General features: G+C 42.4%; 2 protein-coding genes across 2 annotated transcripts; both read right to left on the minus strand.

Moving 5' to 3' along the window:
* Window positions 1–989: 989 nt before the first annotated feature.
* Window positions 990–2,923, minus strand: LOC127773914 (F-box protein At4g18380-like). Its single transcript, XM_052300148.1, has 2 exons — window positions 2,543–2,923; window positions 990–2,388 (listed from the first exon to the last, which is right to left on the minus strand). The coding sequence occupies exon 2, from the start codon at window positions 2,212–2,214 to the stop codon at window positions 1,159–1,161; it is 1,056 nt and encodes a 351-aa protein (XP_052156108.1). The 5' UTR covers window positions 2,215–2,388; window positions 2,543–2,923; the 3' UTR covers window positions 990–1,158.
* Window positions 2,924–14,735: 11,812 nt separating this feature from the next.
* LOC127773912 (uncharacterized) lies at window positions 14,736–17,456 on the minus strand. Its single transcript, XM_052300146.1, has 2 exons — window positions 17,242–17,456; window positions 14,736–16,895 (listed from the first exon to the last, which is right to left on the minus strand). Exon 2 carries the CDS (start codon window positions 16,860–16,862, stop codon window positions 15,321–15,323), a length of 1,542 nt encoding a protein of 513 aa, XP_052156106.1. The 5' UTR covers window positions 16,863–16,895; window positions 17,242–17,456; the 3' UTR covers window positions 14,736–15,320.
* Window positions 17,457–17,577: the final 121 nt, after the last annotated feature.

The raw sequence follows: 17,577 nt of genomic DNA on the forward strand, positions 1-17,577 counted from the left end.
TTATGAGTGACCCTATGAAAGATCTGAAACTTTAAAATCTCTTAATTATTCATAGCAAGAATGAGCAAATTGTTGCTGTTGTGTCCAATAATGGATGTCCTAAGTTGACGTCTTCTGAAGCCTTCTTGTAAGAATTGCCAGTTCCTTTTTTTTTTTTTTTTTTTTTTGTGTGTGTGTGTGTGTTTCTAGTTTACAAGAACCTATCATGGCCCAAATCTCATGGAGATAGGACTGGATCTATATCTTGCCCTTAACATCAAGGATTAATCCTGAACTGTAATTTTAACAAGGCGGTAAGATAGATAAAAATATTAGAGAATATCTGCCCATGTAGCCAAAAGAGATAAGATTGGCACTAAGTATAGTGCTAATCCACTGGCAAAGTCAACTTCAGAAAAGAAACCTCACAACTGTAACAGGAATCAGCATATATTAAAGTATTAAACACACCAAAATGAACACGCAAATCAAAAATATAATGGCAGCTGATATCCTGCAGAAATTGTCAGCATCAGATTGGTCGTTTTCATTTCACAATCCCAAAATGAATGTCATGTACCTGGAAGAAGAATCTGGCCGTCTCTTTTTCAAGGCTAACAGCAACCTCCGTCTATGGAACTTCTTCCAACCATTTTCCTGGCAGCGCAAGAATAAGTTGTAAATGAATTAGTTTATTTTATCCATAAAGTGGTAAGAACATATACGCGGAGCATTTTGAGTGCAATGCAACATCTCTGTCTCAACATGCAGATCCAAGAGGATAAACACAAGACTCATTGGCAAGAGGACACTGAGAAAAAATGGATATCTCATATGTATAGTATTTATTGATGTTATAATAGTTAAGAATTGCCATTTCAGGCATCATCCTTCGCAGAAATAAAATAAAGACTAGTGAGTCATATAGAGGGACAAAAAGAGCAAACAATCAGCTTGCATGATGTTAGTTGCATAAAATCATGACATGGCATTGGGAGAGCAATGAGAAAGATACACTAACTTGATATGATTTCCATATAACCAACAGAATGTCACCACTGTACAGAGAGCTAATACAACAGAGAGCAAAGCACAACCTATTACATAGACCAGAAGTTAAAAGTAACTAGATGACTGCCTGGACCAACAAGCTAGGTACCCAGTAACAGCACAAGATATCTAGAAGCCATTCATCTCCAGAAGGTAAGTTCGCCTCTTCATCAGCGCCTTCACAGCAAACTTGAATGGTCCATCAAATGCTCCGGAGACAAATGCATCCGTTTCCTTGCGGCTAGTATGACCGCCATTGCTTCCCTCAGGTGAGGGCTTGATAGCGACCAACGTTGCACCTTGCAACGCAATGCCGCCAGGAAGCTCAAGATATGGAGCGTATTTGAGCTTCATGTTGCATGCTGGAACCTGAGTCCTGTTAGAACATGCTGAGGCCGACAACTGGTTCTCCCTAAATTCCTTAAGCTGCTCCGCTCCCATGGACAATGTGCCCTGGCCATCAGCATCGGTCAGTACCAAGCTTGTAAGAGTGGGATGATCCTTGATAATTGACCGAAGAAGATAATGTCTCGTTGATGCCGCAATCAGAGAGCTGATTGTCCACACGACGCGGAGTTTCAACCCTCCATTGGTATAGAAGGATTCCGGCATGCTTCCATTGTCCTCCGAATACAGCTCATGCTCTGCACCAACAGGCTTGCGGTCGACCTGAGTACCCCCAAGAATCACACAATTCTGAAGCGTACTCCCATACTCCGCTCGCCATTTCAGGAGAACTCCCTCCTCAGTCCCCACATCCCCCGAGGGCAGCTCCACCCGCAGATTCCGGATGTGCGTGAAGTTCCGGAGCACCTGCGCCGGCGAGTGCTGCGCGAGCTGCGGGAACAGTGGCCGCCCCGCGCCGTTCGGGCCGCGCATGCTGTGGAACGGCTTGATGATCGTGAACAGCATCATCTTGAGGAAATGCGAGAGGATGTTCCTCGGCTTCGGCGAGGACAGGTTAAGCGCGTCCTCAGCTTCGCCGTCGACCGTCACGACGCGGTCGATCTTGACATAGACATCATGGACGAGGGGCACGAGCCCGTAGAACCGCTTCGACACGGCGGAGCACCGGCCGAGCGAGCGCACATCCTCGACATTGTTGAGGATCACCAGCACAAGCGAGTCCGGCAGCCGGTCGAATTGGTCGGCCTCCAGCACCGGGTCGGCATGGATTCGAGCCATTGGAAACCACCCGAAATGGAGAAATGGATCAAACGCCCTCCCTCCCCCCCCCCCCCCTCCCCCCCGCGCGAGGTTGCAGAGAAATGGAGCACTAATCTTTGCAACAGAAATGCCACGAACAGAAGCTGCTGCTCCTCCTCGACCTTGTCCTCTCCGAATGGCTCACGCAACCATCTGAAACAGAACAAGAATAAGCACACCGGATTAGGCGAAAAAGATGGGAGAGAATTGAATGCCGCGCAGCATGCATAAAAAAAAGAAAAGAAAAACTCGAAAGAAACTCAAATCAAGAAACCGAGAAGACGACGAATCCAAAGAGAGAACCTACCTCAGACACCGCGCCACCACCAAATCAACCGCGAGGGCCAACCTTTCGCCGCCCACACGCGTCCGGATCCGACGCCGACGAGCAACCGTACGGTACCGAAATCGCGAAATCGGGAGAAGGGTCGCGCCGTTTTCTCACCGGAATCGAGAGTCCCCCCCTCCACGCGCAGCTCCTCTCCGACCAGCCGGAGATGCCGAAAGAGCTTCGATCTTGGAGGCCGGTGGGGGCGAATCGGACGGGATTAGGGTTTAGGGAGAGGGGAATTGGGGATGAGATGTTCTTGTTCTTGCCTCTCCTTTTCTTTCGTTTTCGCGAAGAAGAAGAAAAGAGTTGCCCTGGGCGAAGTGCTTCTCTTTCTTCTCTTTTTTTTTTTTTTCTCGTCACACCACTCGACGCGGCTCTCCTTTAATATCGTCTCGCCCTTTTTGACGGCGCTGGAGACGCCGTTAAGGTGACGGCCTCCGGCGCCGTCAGTTCCACGTCAGCAGTAGATGCGAACAAGCGTTCAGTAAATTTTTCACTTAACTGCACGTTCACCACCATACATGCAACATCCTACTCTCGGGACCGTATAAATCACAGAAATGAAAAAACCGAAGAAGCATGAAAAATATAGAATTATGTAAGGAATGCCTCTTTAAAACATATGATTGCAAAACAAAAGAAAACACAAAAATGACCGTATAAAAGACACATGAATTTTAAGGAGAGACAGAGACTCAAATAAAACTTTTCATGAGGTTTTTCCTCATGTTAAATTTCCTCTAAAAGTTACATGGAATGAGACATATTCTATAGGAATTTTATAGGGTTCATTTATTTATTTTAAATGGCTATATGGAAAAAAATCCTATAGAAATACAATTCCTACAAATTTCCATTAGGTCTCCGTCTCAGACGCTCAGCCCACGAAAAAGCACACCCACATATGAATAATGTTCGTTGATATCAGAATTTGAAATCGAGTCATGTATCCAGGACATCACCGTTACACCACTGATGTTTTATCACTAAATATTTATATATTGTTAGCCTCATCGTTTGTCATATGCTAATCATTTGTCATATGCCGGTTATAACCTGTAATTGCTTATTAAAAAAATGTGGGTAAATTTTTTATATATACTATTTAAAAGTTAATAAAAAAATAAATTATGATAAAATAATATCCAAAATCAACTTAAAACTAAAAATTAAATTTAAAGTTTAAATTTTAATAGCGGCTTATAAGCTAAAAGACGAACTATGGAGTTAGGTATGTTGTTAACAACAAACGAACAACTAAGATTTCTATTATTTTCCTTAAAAAGTATTATTATTTCACCCTCTTCCGTAACTACTTTTTATTATTTAACCCTGATTTTTCCAGTGTGTGGCTGTGAGCTTTCACCGTTTGAGAGCAGCTTCAGTGCTTGTTATCTCAACATGATTACTGCGTAATCTGATTTTTGCCAACTAACCGCCACGTCATTGAGATTGAGAACGAAATGTGTACAGATGAGTTAATTTGGATGAAGTGGCAAAAGGAAGGTGACATGGCAGGCAGCATCGGCTTAATTAATCACTATAAAAGGGACATGATGTTCTTAGTTGTTAAGGCAATTAATTTATTCACATTGGATAAGATAGAACCACCGGTCCATCAATATTGGTCACAAATAGATACGGTATCCTTGATCAGTTTATATCTCAAATAGTTTTTTTTTAACAACTCGCACGAAACAGTGCGAAGTTCTATTGATAGAGTAGAAAAAAAATACAAGATTACAACCCTAGAAAGTCGTAACCAAGAAAATAAAAAAATTATACCACCACCCACACACTAACTGCGCCAAACACAGGCCCAGGAGAAGTCTAGCACCGGACCGGCCACCACTCAGCGTGATCGACCGTCGCTAGGCCAACAATGGAACACATCCGAGATCGCCCAAAAACACGACCCTTACAACCAACGCAAAGCCCGACTCTACCCACGTCTTCAGGATTTAGGGAGAGGGGGTGAGAGAGAAGATGGAACACCTCTCCCCCTAGGCCCTTTGACATGGCCAATTTGTAGAAACTAGGCCACCTCCACAAGAGGATGAGAATCTAGAGTGTGCTTGCACCAAAAGCTCGGATGGTTTCGGCAAGGGGATGCCTAGACGACGTCTCCAAGGAGAGGAGCGACGGAACACCGCCGCCGCCGTCCGTCAAGGACTCAAGAGAGCCGATACTAGGCTTTCGCTCAGCAACCGCCCTTGAGGGGTAAGATGGCACGACAACGCCCTCAAGAGGGGAAATGACACTCGAGCGTCATCGTTATCGGTCTGGCCAAGGCCGGGCTAGGTTTTCACCGGCCATCCACCACCTACCAATATACCACAGATGCACCATTGCTCCACTGCCAACTAAACCTCCGCCGCCGCGTGGGCACACCGCACCGGTGCCCCCCGCCGGCCAGTCTCCACATGCAGCTACCTCGTTGGGCTCCACCTCCATTGGCTTCGCCTCCCGTTGCGCATCCATCGTGCGCCAGTCGTCCTTGACGCCGCCGGCCACACTGCAAGGCTACCGGCCACAACACTCTGCCGGCATCGGCTAGCCACAGCCCCCGGCCCTCGTCGTTGCCCTCTGCCGCAGGCGCGGCCTCCTGCCCCTCCACCGCCGTCACGGCCTCCGCACCTCCATCTCCAGCACCTCCGCGCTGTCGCGCCTGCCGCTGCTAGCCGCACCCTCCGTCACCGACGCCCTGTTAATAGTGAAATTTGGTAAGCCCAAATTTACTATCGGCTTAGAGTCAGTATCGGCTTCAAAGTTTTAGAATCAGCCGATGGGAGTCAAGTCGCCGCGATGTCGTGTTCTTGGTGGAGTCGGATCAATCAGAGGAATCTTATCCAGAAGAGACTGAGTTCAAAGAGAATGCAGCATGGCAAGTTATCTATTAATTAGGAATAGTTTGTTAGTTTCCTTTTATCTTTAGGAAAGTGTGTTTAGTGTCCTATAAGGACTTTATCTTTTCCTTCTATCTTTAAGAAAGTTTCTTTCTTGTTCGACAAGGACTTGTATCAATCGATAGGTATAAATATGTACACCCAGGTCTATGTAATCTATCCTCACGATCAATACAATTCGGTGCATCGCCACCTTTTACCTTTTCTACTTTATTTTATCGACCGGCGGGACTTGGCACCTGACGCGGGGCTACATCGTTGTTCGATCTCCAGCGAAGGGATAAGTGCAATGTTCTGTCGGCCCAGGCAATTGTCTCATCTACATCGGCGTCGTTCAAGGCTGCATCAGTACATTCGACCTCTTGGATTGCTCTGGTTTGGATGATATATTTGCCTACCTATTTATCATATGTCTATGTTAATCTAGTCTTAGCATATCAATTTAGCTCTATCGGCTGCTTCTCGTTTTAGGGTTTCTGCCGGTATCGGCTAAATCGCATTGCTATATTAGATTAGCTTAGACATCTACCACACTGAAAACTCAATCAACGGCTTGATTGTCTAGATATTATTTTTCTTTTCATACGTAGTGTTGCATCAGTTAAGTTTGATCTACTAAGTCGTGTTTAGAACCATAATCTATAGCCTGCTTCTTGATTGCCAATAAGGGTTTCATCGGGGTTTCAGCCGGTGAGTTATCTGAACGTTGCATCGGCTCATAAGGATTGCATATACATATAAGTTGGATTTAGCCGATGACAACAAAGGTTTCACTGTTTAATCTAATCTTGTGGATTTCATGACATCGGACCTCCAGCCGATGTGTGCTTTAACCTTCAGATCGATGCTTATTTATCATATCATTGCTAGCCGATTGGTTTCTACTGGATTATATTTCTATATTATATCATCATAAGCCAGTTGCCTTTATATCATTATCTACATTGGACATATAGCCGATTGCTTAAACCTTATCGCTATCGGATGGTATCAGCATCGGCTATTATCGGCTATCGGCTGAAACTACTCCGTCGGCTTGTCAGCCGATCTGCTGTTTTGATCTACAATTTGCATATCTTGTTAGTTGCAGGATCAAACTGACTGGCACGCCCACATCTCATCAAGATTTGGAACTGCACAGGAGCTAAAAAATCGAACACACTGGCCTGGGAGATCTGCTTAGCTCCTGTGCAGGTCCAAATCTTGATGAGATGCGGACGTGCCAGTCAGTTTGATCCTGCAACTGACAAGTATGCAAATAGTAGATCAAAACATCCGATCGGCTGACATGCCGATGGAGTAGTTCCAGCCGATAGCTACTAATAGCCGATGCCGATACTAGCCGATAGCGATATGGTTTAAGCAATCGGCTATATGTCCAATGTAGATAATGATATAAAGGCAATCGGCTGATGATGATGTAATAAAATAATAATATAATCCAGTATAAACCAATTGGCTAGCATTGATATGATAAAAAAGCACTAATCCGATGGTTAAAGCATACATCGGCTGGAGGTCTGATGTCATGAAATCCACAAGATTAGATTAAACAGTGAAACCTTTGTTGTCATCGGCTAAATCCAACTTATATTTATATGCAATCCTTATGAGCCGATGCAACGTCCAGATAACTCACCAGCTGAAACCCCGATGAAACCCTTATTGGCAGTCAAAGAGCAGGCTAGAGATTATGGTTCTAAGCACGACTTGGTAGATCAAACTTAACTGATGCAGCACTAAGTATGAAAAGAAACATAATATCTAGACAATCAAGCCATTGACTGAGTTTTCAGGGTGGTAGATGTCTAAGCTAATCTAATCTAGCAACGTGATTTAGCCGATACCGGCAGAAACCCTAAAACGAGAAGCAGCCGATAGAGCTAAATTGATATGCTAAGACTAGATTAACAGAGACATATGATAAATAGGTAGGCAAATATATCATCCAAATCAGAGCAATCCAACAGGTTGAATGCCCTGATGCAGCCTTGAACAACACCGACGTAGACGATACAATTGCCTGGACCGACGGAACATTGGACTTACCCCTTCGCCGGAGATCGAACACCGATTTAGCCCCGCGTCAGGTGCCAAGTCCTGCCGATCGATAAAATAAAGTAGAAAAGGTAAAAGGTGGCGATGCGCCGAATTGTATTGATCGTGAGGATAGATTACATAGACCCCGGGTGTACATATTTATACCCATGGGTTGATACAAGTCCTTGTCGGACAAGAAAGAAACTTTCTTAAAGATAGAAGGAAAAGATAAAGTCCTTATAGGACACTAAACACACTTTCCTAAAGATAAAAGGAAACTAACAAACTATTCCTAATTAATAGATAACTTGCCATGCTGCATTCTCTTTGAACTCAGTCTCTTCTGGATAAGATTCCTCTGATTGATCCGACTCCACCAAGAACACGACATCGCGGCGACTTGACTCCCATCGGCTGATTCTAAAACTTTGAAGTCGATACTGACTCTAAGCCGATGGTAATTTTGGGCTTACCAAATTTCACTGTTAACAGAGCGTCGGTGACGGAGGGTGCGGTTAGCAGTCGTCGTTTGGCTCCACCACCACCAGATCCGGCCGCCATGGCATCGGTGCTGCCGTTGCCGTCGCCGTCCCACAACAGACACCGACATCCTTCCCGCCGGCGCCGGGCGCCGTCGGATGCCTCCCCGCCAGATCCGGCGCAGATCTGGTGGCCTCGTCCTCCGCAGCGCCTCTAAACTTCGTCACCACCCTCGCCAAACGCCACTGCTCGAACACACTACCCCGCCGCCGGCTACCTCCCCGCCAGATCCGGCCAGTCGGCGCGGATCTGGGCGGTTTCCGCCTCCCGATGCTGGGCAGTCCCCCCTGCCCTTGTGCAGTGAGACGGAGCGAAGCTCCGCCGCCACCGTCCTTGTGGCCGCGTGGCTTTGCCCATGGCCGCTCGGGCAGCGTCGAGATGGAGGAGGAGGGAGGGAGCTGTGGGCGATAACGAGCTGGGCGCCTCCCGTGTCACCCGCAGTTTATATCTCAAATAGTAATGTTTAAGCAACAATAAAACATCTTACAAATGAAACAAATAATCACACTTAATTGTACCAACAATTGGTCTCATTATCTTTTACACACATTTGATTTTGGACACATCGAATTCATTAGAGGGCAAAATAGTAACAAAAGGCAGTTAAATAACTAATCTAAACAACACGAACATTAACACCATCAACGAATAATACCGGAGAGTCCCCGCAAAAAAAAAAAAATACCGGAGAGAAAAAAATTCTCTGGTCTCTGGTCAAAAATGGCGAGAGATGCTTGTATCAGCACGAGAAAATTATTGCACGAGATCAAAGATAAAAGGAGAGGTAGGTGTCCTGTTTTTAATTGTTTTGCTAATGATAATGACGATACAGAAAATGGATTAAGATCTTAATTACCATGTACAGGGCATAATTGTGTGTTCATACTGATTGAGGCCGACATGAACGGCTACGGGCACCAACCAACGTGCCGTCTCAATCGCATCATTTTCCACTGCCGATTTGGGATTTGTTTTTTGCGTGATAACAAATCTAGCAAGGAGATGCCTAACCTTGCAAAAAAGAGAGAAAATAATCAGCTCTGAAAGTGTTATCTGATTTACTACATAATAACAATATAAAATTAACGGTCTCGTTGCAAGGACCACTTGTTGATTTCTTTGTCAATATTAGGAATACTAGCATATTGCCCGTTACAAAGGGATTTTAATTAAATAAATTTATTATTAACATGTTATTATCATCTCGTAATCATTGTACATGTGAACCTTATTAAATCTATATTTTTTTTCCTTCCCACAAAAGTAAGAGTTGGTGAGAGTAGTTGATATATGAGCACTCTAACCCTACATGTCTTTTTTTTTTTTGTTAAAAGATGGGAGTTGGCATTGGGGTGGTGGCACCACTACTCCCTTTTACAAGGACTCAAGGATAGATAGTAATGGGATGATAAAAATACTGGTATGAGATAAATACATGTGAAAAACATAGAAACAATGGAGAAACTTGTTTAAAACGTATAAGAAAAACATAGTATTAGAAATATGTTTTTTTTTCACTAAGATACTTAACCATATCATAATGTAATCTTGTGATACCTACTTGAAAAATAAAAAACTATCCGCTTGTGAAATTACTTATTTTATTATACATAGGTACTATATATATAGATGTGTTGTCGGTAGGCACGACCATACACCGATGGATTGGATAGGATATCAACGTTTTTCTTTTTCAAGTTAGATAGGAGTCCTTAACCGGTTCACGTTCTCTATCGTAATGGTATTATCATTACATCTATTATAATGGTTTTTCGTTATATTGATATTATATTAGTAGATCCTCACCTGTACTTAACCATATCAGAATGTGAATCTTGTGGTGGTCTACTTGATTTTGTTTTATTTTTAAAAAAATCTAACCCAAGTGGTGCATTACACTGTAGTCCTCAGGATTGAAATGGACATGACGGCATAAGACGGTACGACCTGCTTGCGACAGGATCGTCTTAACTTTCACCTGCAATCTTCAGTTAAAACCGTGACAAAACACATGTCTCACCTACACTCTCATGCCTTCTCAAAAATCACAACCTACTTGTACTACTAACTACTTCTACTTAACCATCAAACTGCAAAACCTGTTGCAGAATTGAGGAAATTTCAGAGCAGAGAGCCCACAGTTTTTTCGTTTTCGCCCTGCAAATGCTCATCAGAATCTGCCAAGAAACAGCCACCTGACGCAGACTTTTCTCTGAACCTCTAGTGTGCCGACAACTGATCACTGTTCCTGCTGCTGATTAGTAGGACCAAACCTAGCTAATGCATCACAGCTAGTATGTGTGTGTTAAGCAGTAGCAGTAATCTACAGTTAGGCTAATCTAATCTTAATGATCAAGACACGCATGAGTGAGTAACAAAAAATGCATTGCCTTGGCGTCACTCACCTTACAAATTTGGGAAGCTTTGTGGGGGCGTGTCAATGTCGGCACAGTTTTGTGAGCTGCGTGAAACAGGCAGTACTGTTATATTCAGAATTCTGAGAGAGGAAGAGATTCGGATTTCAGATTTCATGTGGGTACTTTCTTCATCCCAGAATGTAAAATTAAATTAAAAGGTATTATAAATAGTCGAGATAAGTTGATAAGTATAGAAGTTGTTATATTATGTGATAAATTTTAAATGGTAGAAGTTGCTATATTCTGACGAAAAAAGTACTCCCTTCGTCCCAAAAAAGACAAACCCTAATTTCCGTGCTCAACGTTTGACCGTCCGTCTTATTTGAAAAAATTATGAAAAAAATTAAAAAGACAAGTCACGCACAAAGTATTAATTATGTTTTATTATCTAACAACAATAAAAATACGAATTATAAAAAAATTTCATATAAGAAGTACAGTCAAAATTAGACACGGAAATCTAGGGTTTACTTTTTGTTTTTTTGGACGGAGGGAGTATATTCTACTTACTGTTGGTACTTCACACCTCTTGTTTGTGTCACCATGTGACTTGTGTCACTGAGCTGAGCTCATCTTGTGCATGTTTCCAGGTTTGGTGCCTGCAAATATGCAGTGCAATTATGCAGGTTTCAATTCTTGCCATGCAGAGAGATGAGCAGCAAAGATGGGGCTTTCTGGGTCCTGGATGGATGACTGAGGGGGTGTTTGGAAACTAGGGACTAAATTTAGTCCCTCTCACAAAAATATAAGTCCCTATTAGACTTATATTTTTGTGAGAGGGACTAAAGTTTAGCCCCACTTTAGTCCCTCCAACCAAACACCACCTGAAGATTTGATTTCACTGTTGCTGTGAAAGTCTGGTGATCAGAGATGAGGGATCACATTGATATTTTTACATGGGGATGGCTACCATACCACAGTAGGGCCTGTGTCAGGAGTGGTACATGATGTGTGCAGGCTTTGTTCTGGGGTGTGGGCCCTGTGGTTGGGGTAGATATTTGTGAGCATTTGTGGCTGACATTGGGGGCCCACCATGGGGATGGTTGTTGTGTGCATTTGCTGTGTCATTGATGTAAGTCATTTGCCTGATATTGCAAGTTAAAAAGAACAGCTGTCTTTTACCATGAGCTTTGAATGTGAAATATCGTACCCCCTATGTAAAAAAGAAAAAAAAACAATCCTACTTACCAACCTGGACATATTCGTGTTCAGGTTCGTAGCTAGGGTTTATTTTTTTTAAGAGTAATATAACTTATATACTCGCATGGATTGTTTAAGTTATTGGGTTTTAGAGGCAAAACGAGGAGATGATTTTTGAATATTTGGTGGAGTTGTGAGTATATGTCTCATCCACTATGTTCGAATTTGAGTGCCCATACTGAATATTTGGTTTCCTAGCCTTAATAAAGAATTGTTTGCATGTCTTAAATGTGAAAGATAAGATGAAGGAACATATTACACATGAAAGTAACAGAACATATAAAAACTTATTAATCAAATGGGATGTTTGGGACTCGATGTTTTGGATAATTTAATAGAGTCTCTAATATATATGCCTCTTTATTTTCTTTTATAACTATATATTTGTAAAAACTATAGCTAAATGAAAGTGTTCTTCATGATAAATCTTCTAATATTATTTTTCACGTATTTGATCATAATATTATTTTTCTATCAATGACAAGATTTTAAGATTTAACTGCATGGCATTACCTACTCTTTTTATCTAAAAAAATCAAGTATGAATCTAAATATAATGGACGAAGAGCAAGGGCGGAGCTACATAGGAGAAGGGGGTGCCCAGAAATCCGGTCAAGAATTTTTTTTTTAAGCTATAGTTCATATATTTTTGTCATATATGTACCTCTCAATCCAAACTCAAACATTCGTATCAGCCTAAATCTATCTAAAGTACAGTAAAGCAAGTGAGTGGTACCTTTCTTTAATTTGTTCTAGCTCCGCCCCTGACGCAGAAAGTATTTGAGATTGTTGGTAAAGTAAGCATTATATACAAGGACACCATGATTCACATGACACACCGATTAGTCATTAGAGAGAGACATGAGCAGACTGCTGCCACGTGCTATCATCATCCTCTCTGCTCTACCCAGTGGGTATGTTTCTTGGACCAAGGTGGCAGCATGTGTGTTTTTTGCTTAAGATTCTCGTTAGCAATGTCCTTAAGCAATTTGTACATTTTGGCCAGAGACATCTCAGAGATGTGATGGTTTATGTGTTTTGTGTCAGTTCCTGAATACTGACATTGAGCCTTGACTGACCCAGTCTTATCTAATTCCTGGCACAGCGATCCCTACTTAACTGGCAATTATACAGATAATTTGATGCCTTTTGGTTTCCCAAAAAACTTTGAAAAAACAGTAGAATATGACGGTTTTCATGGTTCTATTCTTAAAATATAAAATGTATTCTCTTTCACTTGCAATAAAGAAAATTGAACTAGTAGATCAAGGGATACATAAATCCTCTCCAATCCCTGGAGAGCTCACATATTCAAACGACCTTTTACTAATTATAAAGGCGAGATTGAGGACCATCAACATTCATATGAATTCATAAAATGTATAACTAATCACGCATACATGATGGATCCAATCATCCATTCGTGTTCAGTTTCGTTCGTTTCTTCGTAGGTATGGACAAGCCTTGACGTCGACCCTGTCCTAACACAAGCACACATCTGGACATCCTGATGATTGATCACTCACATGGCATGTGGTTGATGGAAGGAAAAAAAAACAAAACTTTGTTCTTATCGGATACTAGTACGTAGAGAATTAGGTGCAAATTGGCCACAATTTTCTTCAATGAGATAATAATAGGAAAAAAAAACTTGGTTCTATTCTATGGAAGAACTATCCTGAAGACATTGCATTTGAGGTCGAGAAGATAGTAAAGCATTCTCTTACCTACAGGGGAACACACCGTTATCATAGGCTATGTCTTAACCTGTATTTTAGGCAAAACACACAACAAATTATTATTATTGTTTTTTCATCCAAGGCTTAAGCCCTGGTTGATAGCCTCATGGACTTACCATCACTACAAGCACGTTCTCTAATGAGATAATGGAGAATTATTCTTATTCTTTTTATCTGTCACTTTTTATGTTTTCCATATTCTCTGATATGCAAATTCGGCATTTCCATCTTATGATTACATCAAGATATTTCAGTAAAACTAAAATGTAATGAAAGTTTCAGCGACAAATCTAATGAAATAATTTTCATACAACCAACCATGTAGCTTTTAAGCATATTAATATTCAAAGTTTGCCGGCATAAATTGTTGAACAACCACATAACTCTTATCATCCTAATTAAAAGGATTTTTATCTCAAAAAAAGATTAAAGGGATTTTGACAACATATTTGTGGAAATCCAATATTTCTTCCCTTTTTGAGAGGAGAAGCCAATGTCAGTAGCAGGTACCCTCATGTGTCCAATTAAAGTGTATACTTAAGCTCTAATAAATTGGTTGATGCGTATAACTCAATGATTTCGACTGAACATCACATACCTTATGGGCTCTTGTGAAGTCAGATTTGTGGTAGCGATTGGACCAGGAGATGATCAATCTCAAACAGTGATCAGCGTATTATCATAGCAATTATTTTTCTCCATTTTGTTTCATGATCATTCAGTCAGTTAGGTCACTTTTGTACCAAGTTGCTTGTAGAGAAATCAAGGATGTCTTTGGGAAGATGTGGCATCAACGACCTGATAAGATGTGAGAAGACACACATTTTATGGACGGCGAGCTTCTGATCAAAGAAAGTTCAGAAGAATCTGATCATTCAGAAGAATTCTTTTGGACTTAGCACATTTCACAAGCAACAAAATGCAACCATATCTGCAACTCTGCATGCATGATTGTGGGGGACTTTGTTCTGTTTCTCCTTGAATTGTGTGACCCAAAGAGGGGAAGATTTGATGCCATTGAAGCAAGTGTAGTGTAGTGTACAGAGTACAGTATACTGTAGCAGCTCACATGGAAGGCTAGTGTCTTTGTTGATACCATGCTATGCTTCCAGCTGAGGAGAAGAATCTTGGCACAGGACAATTGATTCTCAAGTCCCAACTTTCTCTTATTGTAGCTGGTCACAGTTCCAGGACTGACTTCAGAGTTCTAGATTGCGACAGAGTTGGAAGAACGATATACTCCCTCCGTTCCTAAATAAAAGCGTTTCTGGCTATGCACCTGAAACAATACGGCAGATATGTGCAGGTGTATAGTCAGGAATACTTATATTTGGGAATGGAGAGAGTACAAACAAGGAGAAATCAAGTGCTGGAATTCACATTTGTCACAACTGTTCAATATTCTAACCTCTTGGATGGAAATGGAATATGCCTTTCATACTTACTTACACTGAAGATTTATGTTCAAAAGAATGATATGTGCAGTAATAGTGTAATATATCATCCAGTTACATACACAACAACAATGCATAGCAAAACCTTGTGTTCCGAACTATGCAAATTGATCTGAAGAATGCAAATCTTTCATCACATGAAAACAAGAATAAAGAAAACGTTTACATCACAAGCAAAAGGCTATACAAGCTCGGATGAGGCTCCTCTGTTCTTTCATGACAAACTCTTCGCTGTCCCAAACTGACAAAGGCTTCAGTATGTCTGCTATGCACACTTTAGTGCAGTTCATCTTCGCTAAAACATCAACATTCTTGGCAATGGCATCAGAGAGATTTTCGAATGCTTCGGGGAGGTATCACGGATTCGTCAAAATGGGCATAGAGGTACATGATTCTGTTGTGGCCCCATTAGTGATAGCATTCAGAGTTCCATTGTTCAAGAAATTTATCCCATCTGATCATGTGCCTCCAACACATATAATATCACTTCCCATTGTAGGTATTGTAGGTAGCTCTGGTGATTCATACTCTCTACTAGAGTCATTTTTTATGCTGTTACTTATGTCCTCTTGATCAGCAACTGAAGAAATGATATCAGATTCAGTAACTGTACTCAATGTAGACGCACTTTTGTCACTGAATTGTCTCTGGAAATCACTTGAAGTTGGCTCATCAATGTCCATTGCTTCGATGATAAAAGGTGGCTTAAATCTTGAGGGACGTCTCCCCTGGCTGCCAATGCTGAAGCTTTCATGCCTTGTGAAGAACATGTCCTGGTGGGGTATTGCGACATGTTCATGTAGATCACTTTCATCTGATTGCTCAAAAGGATGATCAAACGGATTCCTCCGTGTATGCAGAACGGATGGAGCTGAGCCAGGAAATTCTGTCTCATCAGAACAAGAAAGAATATCAGATAGGTTTCTCTTGCAAACCTTATCATTATCGATGTCTAAGTTACTGTCAGGATCAAATACTATGTTCTTCCTTGATCTTCTCTTAACCATCAAGATCTCTAACCTACGATGCCTTTCCACCTCAGAGTACCCAAGATCCATGACATTCTTATCATCATCTACGGTTCCAAGAAATGCAGGATCAGTGCTGACAATCTTGTCATCGTTTTTGTTGGCCTTGCTCTTGTCAGATTCATAATTATTATCACTCACAGTTCTAGAATCCTGAAGGGACATGTGGTTGTCCGAGTCATCATTTTGGATGGGATCAGGATGGGGGGAATCAGCACTGGAAAGAGGGTCAATCTCGTCCAGGACAGAAGCAATGCGTGTTCTAGGAGTACCAGGAGTGGTACCCTCTGCCTGATCATGATCAAAACCTGGTGAACCATCATGGCAGCCAACTCTACCAAATGGTGAATCCAAAGATGAGTCTAATGGACTGTCCACAGCAGCATTGATAGGCTCTACCTTAATATCAGAAAGCTTCTTCCTGCGACGAACAGAAAAGGCACGGCCCCATTTACAAGTACCAGCCGGTTTATCTTCTGAATCTACTTTCATCTCATCACTCTGTGAATCTGTTGATCCTCTATCATGACTTATCTTGCCCACCATCTCAACAACTTCGATAGCATCTTCTCTGGAAGAATTCAAGCCATCTTTGATTTCACCGTCATTTAAGCTCGCCGTGTTCTCTTTTGCCGAAAATCCCTTGTTTGCTTCCAAATGGATATTCCTGGACAAATCTGCATACTTGGGATCCGAAACCTCGGCGACAGATTTCCGTTCTTCCTTGATCTCAGCAACGTTTGTGCTGCCATGGCTTATCAGCACACCAAGGATAAGAGCGGCACATATGATTACAGGAGAGTGGGACAGAAGGAAAGCGAAGAAACCCGGCGAAGATCTGAATAGCAGGTAGAGCAGCAGGACCGGGAAGAGGAGAACCCAGTTTTCAGAAGCATATCTGTAGCTCATCCTGATTGAACACCTCAAGATCGTCCTTATACATGGCGTACCATGATCTGCCTCGACACCCATGGCCTTGTCCTCTATCAACTTGACAGCACAAATCTAGCAAAGAAACAAACGAAAAAGGCAATAGTTCAGCCAAAATAAGGATCTACTAGCAATGAATGAAGCAAAGAGAGAAAATGTTCAGTCCATAATTCTGAAACTCTCATGCTAAATAATTCCATGCTATATATACTACAGAATTACAAGAGATCAATTCAGGTAGTGCAGTAGTGGTAAGCAATAGCTGAAATCGAAAACTTGAAGAACAAAGATGCAGTCCGTATAATCTTAAATCTCCTAGAACCAAAAAGCGAGTTCAGCAGCAGCATCCTGATCATCACCATCTCTGCTACGACATTACAACTGCGACTGATCGATGGCGCACGAAAGAAAGATTGTTTACCTTCAGGCGGCAGCCGGCGATCCGACGGCGAGATCTTGGTCCCTGAGGCTTCTTTCCTTCAGCGCGCCGGGAAGCAATCGGCAATGGCGGCCGTCGTCGTCGTCGGATCGAAGGCAAAGGTCGCAGCGAGGAGAGAGAGAGAGCACGAGGAGACGAGCTCAAGAAAGCGAGACAAGAAAGAGGCAGGCAAGCAGCACGGTGGTGGGGGCAGGTGGTGGGTGGGCCCGGCTGGTCAGCGTCGGCTGGCACTGTACCAACACCGTGACGTCGTCGTCGCCCTCGTCGTCGTCGGTCCGGCTGGACGCCGGTGGCGGTGGCACGTGTGCGCACGCCGGC

The sequence above is a fragment of the Oryza glaberrima genome, chromosome 5 (genome assembly GCF_000147395.1).
Source record: "Oryza glaberrima chromosome 5, OglaRS2, whole genome shotgun sequence".
NCBI lineage: Eukaryota > Viridiplantae > Streptophyta > Magnoliopsida > Poales > Poaceae > Oryza > Oryza glaberrima.

Bases quoted from the DNA above. Each gene is read 5' to 3' on its own strand.
- LOC127773912 (XM_052300146.1), bottom strand. From the start codon at position 16,862: ATGGGTGTCGAGGCAGATCATGGTACGCCATGTATAAGGACGATCTTG.
- LOC127773914 (XM_052300148.1), bottom strand. From the start codon at position 2,214: ATGGCTCGAATCCATGCCGACCCGGTGCTGGAGGCCGACCAATTCGAC.